Source organism: Pangasianodon hypophthalmus, chromosome 12 (assembly GCF_027358585.1).
Source record: "Pangasianodon hypophthalmus isolate fPanHyp1 chromosome 12, fPanHyp1.pri, whole genome shotgun sequence".
NCBI lineage: Eukaryota > Metazoa > Chordata > Actinopteri > Siluriformes > Pangasiidae > Pangasianodon > Pangasianodon hypophthalmus.
In genome coordinates, this window is record NC_069721.1 from 13,697,897 (window position 1) to 13,709,017 (window position 11,121).

Genomic DNA, 11,121 nt, shown 5'->3' on the forward strand with positions numbered 1-11,121 from the left:
GGGTGTGATGGTCAGATGTCCACAAACTTTTGGCCATATAGTGTACATCCAGCTCACTGTCATTTCGTTTTGTCCTTTCATTGGTGTGACAGCGCGCACTAGGCTTACCTCACATAGTATTGCCCAGTATTGGATGTTGGTATCAGGGCATATTTACATGCACGAGTAAATGAGCACAGTATCTGGCTGAAATGCATCCCTAATTATGATGGGTGAATAGGTCATTGACGGTACACATTCAATACATGATGGGAAAAACATTCCTCTATTTAAAAAACATTTAAAAATGCACACTCTTTTCTCTTTTATTGGGAAACTGAAAAAAGTTTACAATTAGAATTTTTTTTAATTATTATTTATTTTTTAAATATTTACCACTGATTAAGATGGAATTAATTCATAATTACAGTTTGTTTAACTGTTGAAATGCCAAACTGACTTCATTATTGATTCTCCTTAAACACACTGAGGACCCGAGCTCCGTCTGATGGGATGCTTATGTAAAAAGTTGGGCAGCCACTATATCTCTCCTGTTAAGGAAAGGAAAAATAGAATGTCAATTAAAAACAAGACAGGGTCATATTGTAAACGCAATCTAAATTTTCATATACCTTTATGTGCTTCATAGTTCTCTCAATGGCATCAGACTGAACCAGTGAAACTGTACATCCACCAAACCCTCCACCTGTCATCCGACTCCCAAAGACTCCATCAACCTCCATTGCTGCAGTTACCAGCACATCCAGCTCTGGACAGCTCACCTCATAAAGGTCTCTGGCAGGAGACATGATTATTTTAATTCAAACAATGCTGTCGAGTAGCAGACTTGACAGTTTAGCCATTACTTCAAATATACTTTGTTCGACATTTACTCTGAAGTTTAAAAATATTTAAACTATTTTTTTTCCACCAAATGGAAATGTGACTTGTTATAATTATGAAAGGAAATTTATTTATTGATTAAACTATTAAATATCAGAGGACAACCTTCTGTATTGCTTAAAACAGAATGGTCATGTTTGTAAGTTGAATTCATATTCACTGTTTTGCAGTTAGACGTTTTCTGTATGTAATGGTATTGCTATATTACCTGAGGGAATTGTGGCTCTCCACCATTAGCTTTCCAAACTCTTGATAATCTCCTCTTTTAAGAGCCTCAGCTGCCTTTGCTGTACGCTCAATCTCTTCAATCACATGACGTACTCGTCTGTACGTTACACTGTCCAATCGGTCTTTGGCATCTATAAATGGGCAAATGGATGGATAACTTTATCTGAAATTGCAGGGCTACACAGTCGACCGAAACCAGGCTGGTTGAGAAAATATATGCTTCTCTGGCATTCTCAATAAGTCTTACCCTCCAGATCTTTCAATGTAGCATCTCTTAGACTGCTCTTGCCCATAATGGCTGCTGCCTCCTCACACTGTTTTCGTCTGCTGGGATACTCACTTCCTGTCAGTGCATGCTTCACATTGGAATTTGTGATAAGGATGACCAGACCAGGATCAGCCAGGGGAACAGCAGTGGCCTCCAATGATCTGAGACGGATCACAAACAGTGCATTTACCAAAAATACCACTGGGATCCAAATGCTACCACATATACTGAATACTGCCTATTTTGCTGTTTTGACTGACAGAGAGAATAGGATCTGGACAATCTACCTGCAGTCAATAAGCAACGCATGGCCCTCTTTGCCTAGCACTGAAATAAACTGGTCCATAATACCACAGGGTACTCCAGCATGAGTATGCTCTGCCTTCTGGCATGCTAGCGCCTTTGCTACCTTATCCCCATCATCTGTTGGAGAAGACACAATTGTTTTTGCATTAATCACTCTTCAAGCAGCTAAGCTCTCATCTGCATTACACTCAATCAGAAACCCTCTCACTTAGCTGGTGTCACTGAATGAAACTCTACATGTATATCATATCATGCATATCATATCATGCATATCAACTTTAGGCTAATGACTGGCGTGTGCTGTCACAAATCAATCGCATGTAATTTCTTCTCACCAGGACACAGCTGCTGGAGGAAGGTGTACACTGCCACTTCAAGTGAAGCTGAGCTGGACAGTCCACCCCCCAGTGGCACACTGCTGGCTATTACAGCTTTAAATGCAGGCAGGGGCTGAGCTGTGCACAAACCCAATCACATGATTAGCTTCTGTTAGTTTTGCAATCCATCTCTTCCTACAGAGGGCTTGACTTTTTGTCAGGAAATGCAGGCTTGCATGTTCGGATTTAATCTGTTAGTCACAAACTTTTATAAATATGAAATTATGTAGAAACTGTGATGCAGGTGTTGAAGATGAGATAATAAAGGCATCGACAACAAAAATCAGTGAATTATGCCTCAAGAATTCCTTGCTGCATGATTGCTTTTGCATTGTTTGATGTCAAATTAGCTACACCTTCACAGTGGAGTTTATCAAAACACTGAAGAAACTGTAAGCATACCTCTGTAGTGTTGCACCACACCTTTAACATAATTGGCCCAGGCAGGCTGTCCTCCTGTCAGAGGTGCACTGTCTGTTGGTAGATTAAAGTCCACTCTCTTTGGCTCATCTGCAGATTCTGCAATGGTTACAACAGAACAGCTGTGGCCAGAGGTGCTGCTGCCCACCATAACTGTCGCCAGGTGCAAAGCCTGTGATCATTTTGAAAACTATTTAAGATTAGATAGAAGATCCTGACATTATTATAGCTAAATAAGGCAGTAACAATTCAAGTATTTTAAATGCATTATACTTAATATACTTTGTCTGGAGAACCTGTATTGGTACTGGTTACATGCATACTGCCCAAAAGCATGGTTTTATTCATGATACTGAAATACTGGTGTGATTGGCTTGAGTGACAACTGACTCATTATTATTTAGAACAAATATTATAGTGACACCACTAGTACATTGTACAGCTTTTCTAGCCTTGTACTAAAACAACACTGCTGGCAGTTTGACATCACCATTGGCAGAACAAATCCTTGATTATAATCGGTGTGCTCTCCGATTAAATTGACGCGACCCGGGGCGCAGACCGCCACATGAGGATCTTCACCGAAGTTATCGCGATAAACACGACGCGCCTCCGCCACTAAAGCCGCGACATCCTCCACTGGATTCCTTCCGGTCATGATGTAGTCACTTACCCAGCTGCACTTCGTTACAACGACAAACTCAAGCCCAAAACGAACTTGTTAACAACTTAGAGAAAGCCAAGAGTTACAATTAACAAGGATTTAACCACATAAATACATCTGCATTGAGCCACGTCAGAAGTCTGACAGTCACTTTTGAATGAGGATACGATCACGCGCACCAGCAGAGTCATTACTTCCTGTATTTCAGTGATTGGTACAGAAAGATCACGTGATGTTCCATAAACAAACAAAAAGCCGCGTTCACTTCCCCGAAACTAAAGAACGCTGCTTAAAAGCACTATGTATTTCATTTTAATATATTATGTATTTATTTGTCATTGTTACATAAATAAAATAATCTCAAAGACGATGATGAATTATGATCAGTGCAGCAGGTAAGAGTGTTTACTTCCTCTGAATTAAAAACAGGGACAAGATCAGAAGGAAAGTCCTTCAAAAAGCAGTTATTGGAGAAAGTATTTTTGAAGAAAAGCATGTAAGCTTTGCTTAGTAGATAATGATTGTTTTAAGGAACTTCTGTACTTTTCATTTCATTTTGCTTAATACTTACATTGCATTGCACTTTTTTTCATCTTATTTCATTTTACTTAAATAAGATGTAGGAGTTGTTCAACAAATATGCCACAGTAGAGAGAATAATAATCCAATGATTAGACCTGAACTTTAGAAATGTGTTTTCACATTTTCTTGGCATATAAGACGAAGAATGCTGTGTCTATTCACACACACACACTCCAAAAGAATTACTCTCTTTATGTGGCTTTAAAATAACTGAGCTGATTTTAAATAGAAACTGACTCAAAAGACAAACATACACATAAAAAAAATACTTTTTATTAGTAAATAAACTATAGAAAAGAAGTCACAATTCGTATCTTAATACTTCTGACTTTCCATATAAAACCATATTTCAATATTACTTGCATCTATAATTAGATGCATTTAACAAAAAATTAAGGTAAATACCTTAGTGAATGTTTTAGCACTGATCTGATACCGAATATAAGTATTGTGGCCGATACAAGCCTGAAATGTTAGACTGGTATCAGATCAGATTTTCAATCTGATTCACTGACACATTTTATATTGTAATTTTGCAAACACAGCTTATATTAATGCATGTCACCTTCACATCTGTGTTTTGCAAAGGCTCGTGTAGGATGTCGGTCTCAACTCAGACCTCAGTCAATACTCCTATCTCTGATACTGAGATCATAGCGGACTTGAACGTTTATCCTTAACAGTGACGGTTGATTTATGCAGAGGATATTGCAAGAGGAGTGCAAAAAAAGTCATGGTCTCTGTCCTTAGGCACATACTCATCAGTGATTAGGGTTACATACTGTTTGAAAAGCTGGTGTGCTTTAAGATTTCGCCATTAAATTGGCAACAACCTTCCTAGCTCATTATGAACATCGATCCATTAATGGGAGATTATTATCTGATTCAATACATCCAAATTCCTTTCTAACCTTCCATCTCGAGCGATTACAATTCACTGTTTACTATTTGATAAACATTCACCAGATGTCCTGTAGTTACACCTGCTGGCATTTTGTCTGACAGCTGAGCTCAAAAATACCGAGTTGTGTTGCAACATTCACTTTCTCTGAACAGTCAACCAGCCCCTTTACTATTGCTTCTTCCGTCTCCATTCATTTCATTATTGCTGGTTGATGGCTCCTTAAGTGTCTTTGGGATTTTAGGTTCTTTTACAGACTTTGAGATTTTCTCAATTTTCTCCTTGACTTCAATTTCTGAATTCTCAGTCTTGTCCCCTTTGACCTTGCGTAGTTTTTGCTTGCTCTTGACTGGGGCAGAGAAAGTAAGTGAAGACTTGTTGAACTCCAGAGGGAAAATTCCCACATCCCCATCGAAGCGATTCTTGGCCACCTGCAGGGATCTGCGTCCGGGACAAGTAACAAGCTTTTTCTCCTGAAGGATAAGCACATTGTCAGCCTCCTGACTGGCCTGTGGGTAGAAAAAGTAACAATTACATATCGACAAGCATCATGTCTATGCACATAATGTTTACAAGCAAAGATTTTAATTGATGTACGAATGTGTTATATATGTATATACTTTCAGTGGTACATCTACCTTATGTAACAGGAAAGCCTTTAAGTGACTTTTGTAGGTATATGTTTACTAATTGCAGTCCATCTGTTGCTATGGACACTTTGTCTGTGCTGTGTCAGTGTCACTGCTGTGCTGAGAATTGTCCACACCCTATACAATGTCTGTTCAGCAGAGGTCTTTGAAGGTCCCTTTTTACTGATGAGGTTAAAGGAGACTGACAAATTGTGCATAGCAACAGATGGGCTACCATCATTAATTATATACCCACAAGATGCACCTATATGGTAGTTGTACCTGATATAATGGTTGTGTAAATAATATCTCCGAAACACTCATTAACACAGAAATATGGTGTAGTACTAATACTAATACCCTGTAGTATAATGGACATTCATACTAATGTACTAACCTTAGCGGTGCCAAAAATGGATGCTGTCTGAAGTTCTTTGTCATCTTCCTCTTTTCTAGGATGGATGATCAGGGTCACATGACAGCTGCTGTTTGTTGCAAATTTTCTTAAAGCTCCAATAATGTTGTCCTGTACTGCAAACCTGGTAAAGGAACAAATTACCCCACTATCACAAACTGTCTTAAAGCACAGGTCATGGCTTTAATATTGCCTACTAAAATCAAAAACAGTTTATTATACATTTTATCACACAGAATATATGCATAAAGAGATTCACTGATTTGTCTCACTTGTCCACAGACAGGTTCTCCTGCCCCATCATAAACTGCAGGTTGTCGATGATCACGTGACTGATGTCGTAGAGGTAAACAGCATGCTGCATGGTGTCAAGCACTGTCCTATAGACAGAATTAGATTAGAAGTGAAATGTCAGAATTCAGGTCAGATTCATGTCACATGTCTAAACTAGTGCAGCTCTATTTTGGACATCACTGAAAAGAGCAGCTTTCTGTGCAACGCTCTAGTGACTACGCCAGTTCTTTTAATGTTCTAGGAAACTTTTTGATCCTTCGAATTGGATAAAATATTGACTTACTTTATATTCTGTTGTCCATGGAAGGTCATAAAGTAGAGTGGAAGCTCCTCAAACTTGTCAGCCCAGTAGTCGTACTGCTCCAAGTTTTCCTCCAGTCTCTGCATAGCGAACTGGGTCAGGATGATTTTGGCTAAACGTACATTCTTGATCTCAAAGCTGCCCCACAGTGTGTTCACTCCCTGCATACACAGGTCAAGAGCATACTCACTGATGAAGGTGGTCTTCCCACTGCCAGTGGGACCTGCAAATATTTAACAAAAAAATCATATTAAGTAGTTAATTACACAGCATATTGTTGTATACCAATTACAACTGTAATTATGCCATACCTGTGAATACCGTTAGCTCCCCCTTCCGATGACCCTTTAGGATTCGACTGAGCTCAGGAAACCGGGTCCACTTTATTCCTGCCACCTGCTCTACGTTGGCTAGCTCTCCAAAGACGTCATCCCTGAGCTGCTTAAAGGACACTATAGACTTGTGGGCAGCAGGGATGGAGGCCTTAACAATACGTGCAAGGTTCCTGCCTTGCACCAGCGCCTCATTAGGACATGGCTGAAATTCTCCTGGCCGCACAAGAGAACAGCGCTTCAATCCCAGTTTCTTTGAGAAGATTTTTGAAGCCTCCCAAGCACGCATATCCCCACCCAGCCACAGTGTGACCTTTCTGAACTGCTCCAGGTAAGGAAGAAGTACCGGGGGCAGACAACTGACTCCCCGTGGCAAGGCCAAGGCAGGCAGGCCAGTAGCCTGACTAACCGCCATACTGTCAATCTCACTTCCTGTGAGTACCATCTCCGTTTCCTTCCGTCCTACTAAGGGAAGGCCAAAGAGGTTGTAGTAGTTGGATAATTTAGGAATACTAGCTTCTGTATACACCACTTGACCATCATTCTTAGTGGCAGCAGACAGCAGTTTTATTCCACGGAGGCTCAAGTCTCGCCCACTAAACCAGGGAAACACAAGACTTTTAGTTGGCTTAAAGAATCTCACCCCAAACTTCTTCAGAGTTGTGTTGTTGAGCTTACTGATCTGGAACATAGTTTTGATGAGCTGCAATTCCTCTTCGGGGAGATCTGAGAACATCACAGAGCTGCTCCAAATCCTGTGCACCTCCTTCAGTTCCATCTCCCTCTGTCCCTGTTCCTCCACGCTCTCCGAGTAGCTCAACAAAACATCCGGGTTGATTGAGGTTTGTCCCTCTTTCTGCATCACCTCCAGACAGTCCTGCAGGTCTTCCCAGCTTCCTTCTACTAGAGTCTCCTTACAGAGAAACTGCCCAGTCATTTTGTCAATGAACATTGTGTAGCTGTCTTTCCTAGCTCCTTCTTGTATTTGTGATTTTGGCTCTACAAAAATACTGCTAGCATGTAAGCAGCTATAGCCATCGTGAAAGGGAATTCCCTTAGACCGCAGATACTGCCTGATGTCTGTCACTGTAATGGGGTGGTCAGGAACGTCTATTGAAGACTTTGCATCTCTTTTTAATGTTCTGCAGGGATTAAAGAACGCTGTAGGTTTGGATTCTCCATGGAGGTGACACCAAGAAGGTCGGCAGCCAGGATACCGCAACAGGGAGCTGTGCACATGAACACAGGTGATGTATCTCAGGACCGGACGATGGTGAAGTCCAAGAGGCAGCCCTTGTAAGAGGCAGGCTGTCTTCCTCAGGAAATGCCTCGCCCACATTTACTGCTACTTCACGATAGCGGATTTGCAACAGAAATAATGGAGGAACTGCTTTTTTGCATGATAAACAACACAAGCATGATTCAGTGCTAACAGATAGCTAACAGTACCTGTGCATCCTGCTGCTCGGCCATTTAGCTGGCCAGTAAATTCCTCCACACTTACTGAAAGATACAGGTTATAAAAACAAGTCAGAAACGAAAACGCAAATTCCTATTAAACAGCATTAAATACCTTATAACTTTGTAAATACTGGAATGACAACACTAAAATACTGTACAGCACGGCACGCGCCAAACACTATGCAGCCACGCGCTGCAGAAATTAATACGGTTCCCACCCATATTCACACAAACCCAGCCTCCCTTGGTACGATTGGCTAGTGGGTCGTGTTTCGTACGGCTTATTGGGTGAAATAATTCTGTAAATGAACTGTTAGCCAATCCTAGCGCAGAAGGCTGAATTTTGTCGGAATACGGGTGGGCAAAAAGTGGCGTCTCCTTACGACCTTGGTGCTCATCTTCCAAAATAAGTCCGTGTGAAACGGCGCCAAGGCGTTAGGATTCCTGTTATGAAATGTTTAATTACTCTTGTTGAATTTAATATAAATATATTCGTTCTGAAACATAAATATGTTATATATAGTGTTACTTTGTTTTTACACATTAATTAAAAACTCATTTTAGAAATTTTAGAAATACGAGATTTTTACGGCTCTGGTGCGATTTCTACCCGGGTGACAATAACCGTCGAACCGGTACTCTGGTAGTGCGCATGCGTCTGTTGACGGTGTCCTTAAAACGAGTTTTACTGTATAGATCAAATTTATGTTAGTTCCTTGCAAATGAAGTGTTTTCCTCTGGTTCTGTGAATGTTTTAGCAGACTCCGGAAGTGGTCATGACTGCGCGAGGGACTCCTAGTCGTTTTTTACAAAGCGTTCTGCAGAACGGAGTGGGTCGGTACGTGTGTCAGCTGAAACGCGTGTCTCTTATTTTCTCTAAAAACGGACAGAGTTCTTTAGGGGTCAGGTAAGTGATTAAAGACAGACAGAGTGATGTTACCAGTGTGTTGAGATCATCCTACCCTGTATCTATGCTCACTGTTGTATTAAGTAAGCCTACAGTAGGGCTGCACAATATATCGAAATTATCGAAATATCGCAAATGGAAATATCGCGATAACTGAATGATTTTTATACTTCTAAAGGTTACAAAAAGTTTTAGGGTGCCGCAGATAGCAGAGAATGCTTCCTTCTCTTCAAAGGAACATGAAACATGTATGTTGGTTATGTCATTTTCAGTATACATATATAAAATTTAAATAAATTTTAGACACTGTCGTACCGCATATCGCATGTCACATTATTTAACAAATGATCAAATATTGCATCTTTCTTCAGTATCGTGCAGCCCTAGCCTACAGTATAGATGCATGTTGCGGGTATAACAGTTATTGACTGTAAATGTCATTTATAAATCATTAACCAACCAAAAAATATCTAGTCAGCAGAGGTGATGTGGTCAGATATTGACGCTGATGAAGGGCTAGACCAAGGATTCCCAAACCTTGAGCAGAAAATGACCCTTTCAACTGACAAAAAAAATAAATAAAAATCAGTCCCCCTCAGTACAGATTCATTTTTATGAAAATCAACCTATTCAAAGATTAGGCTTATTATTTAAATATGTACAATACTATTTTGGCTATTTATTAGAGCCGTAGAGCATTTTATTTTACTTCTTTCAACTGACAGAACACAGTTGTAATTGAGGTTTGGGTTAAACCCATTCAGTTCAAATGACTATTCAAATATGCTCATAATTCAACAGTAAATATAAGAATTTTGATAATGGTGGATTGTGTAACTACTACAACACAGTTTAAGAAATCAAGGACCCCCTTGTTATGGACCCTGGACCCCAATTTCACTAGAGGATGGCTAACACTAAATGTACATGGAAAAAACTCTGACATTTTACATATCTACAAGTTGCACCAGCAACTTAATAAAGTCAATAAGAATATGCAGTGAATATGCTGCTGCATCTGATACGCTTTTACTTGTGACACTTATTATCATGCAGATACCATGCCAGTGTCGCTGCTGTGCTGAGTGTGATCCTCTGCCCGAATAGGAGGTAGAGAGGGGCTGATCAATTGTGTATAGCAACGAGTAGGCTACAGTCACAAACTATATACCTATAAAGTTGTAGATTTACCTGATAAAATGGCCAGTGAGTGTAAATACAAGGTGGGTTTGCCTAATAAAGTGTAAATACTGAAAGTCATTGCAGCCTTTGTGGTATTTGCAGAGTACGCACAAAATGTTCGTATGTTTTTCTGACAGGGAGTTCATTGAGGATGGTGTGGTTGACTTTGCCAAAAAGAACCCAGGAATTGTCGTCTACGTCTCTCCCCAGTCATGCAGAATTCCCAAAATAGTTGCTGAATATCGTAAGTAGGCTTTAATTTTGACTTATTAAAATGAACCCTTTATGTGAAGTTTTATATTACTGGCATCAATGTGCTATAATTTTGGAAAAAATAATAAGTAATGTGCAGAAGGCTAAATGACCTCTTCTGTTGTGTCCACACAGTCAATGGTAATGTGAAGAAAGAGCTCGTCACCAATAAAACGTCACAAGAGATTGCAGAGCTGATTACTAAAATGGCCAACCAGTCTGGCCTGGACATCATCCGCATCCGAAAGCCTTTCCACACAGACAGCCCGAGTATCCAAGGCCAGTGGCATCCGTTCACCAACCGGCCACCCAGCACAAAACCAATCGGTCCACAGGCCAAATGACGACTTGTCACCATCGATTTCTATTTACGCTACACTGACTGTTTTGACATCTTATGAATTACCAAGTGAATATAACACCTAGACTGATTTCGGTATATTGTGGAGAAAGTTTTGCTTGCATAAAATTAGGATAAAAGACTCTATTCAATATTGGCTGTTTATTGAGCACTGATTATAGGCTGATTAACTCCACTATCAGCCTGTTCTTGGCAATCTCAAAATGTGGCATCCTGGGATGCAGATCTGAGCATTGTGTTGCGTGGATTGTGTTCTGACATGATGTTGTGGAGCAACAAATAATAAAAAAAAAACATATGGTCACTGTAGAAAATTAATTTATTGGATATATTGGAAAAGAAACATTGGATATTAGAGC

The 11,121-nt window shown here is 40.1% G+C and overlaps 3 protein-coding genes across 3 annotated transcripts; 1 reads left to right on the plus strand and 2 right to left on the minus strand.

The window, feature by feature from the left end:
* Window positions 1-242: 242 nt before the first annotated feature.
* Window positions 243-3,354, minus strand: galk1 (galactokinase 1). The gene is made up of 8 exons (XM_026914685.3): window positions 2,972-3,354; window positions 2,464-2,653; window positions 2,020-2,139; window positions 1,666-1,801; window positions 1,358-1,539; window positions 1,091-1,241; window positions 612-774; window positions 243-530 (listed from the first exon to the last, which is right to left on the minus strand). Exons 1-8 carry the CDS (start codon window positions 3,137-3,139, stop codon window positions 444-446), a joined length of 1,197 nt encoding a protein of 398 aa, XP_026770486.3. The 5' UTR covers window positions 3,140-3,354; the 3' UTR covers window positions 243-443.
* A 624-nt stretch (window positions 3,355-3,978) lies between these two features.
* Window positions 3,979-7,938, minus strand: twnk (twinkle mtDNA helicase). Its single transcript, XM_026914519.3, has 5 exons — window positions 6,579-7,938; window positions 6,250-6,490; window positions 5,945-6,052; window positions 5,655-5,796; window positions 3,979-5,137 (listed from the first exon to the last, which is right to left on the minus strand). The coding sequence occupies exons 1-5, from the start codon at window positions 7,936-7,938 to the stop codon at window positions 4,784-4,786; spliced, it is 2,205 nt and encodes a 734-aa protein (XP_026770320.2). The 3' UTR covers window positions 3,979-4,783.
* A 737-nt stretch (window positions 7,939-8,675) lies between these two features.
* On the plus strand, window positions 8,676-11,115 carry mrpl43 (mitochondrial ribosomal protein L43). Its single transcript, XM_026915480.3, has 3 exons — window positions 8,676-8,967; window positions 10,287-10,393; window positions 10,537-11,115. Exons 1-3 carry the CDS (start codon window positions 8,837-8,839, stop codon window positions 10,743-10,745), a joined length of 447 nt encoding a protein of 148 aa, XP_026771281.1. The 5' UTR covers window positions 8,676-8,836; the 3' UTR covers window positions 10,746-11,115.
* The last annotated feature ends 6 nt before the right edge of the window (window positions 11,116-11,121 follow it).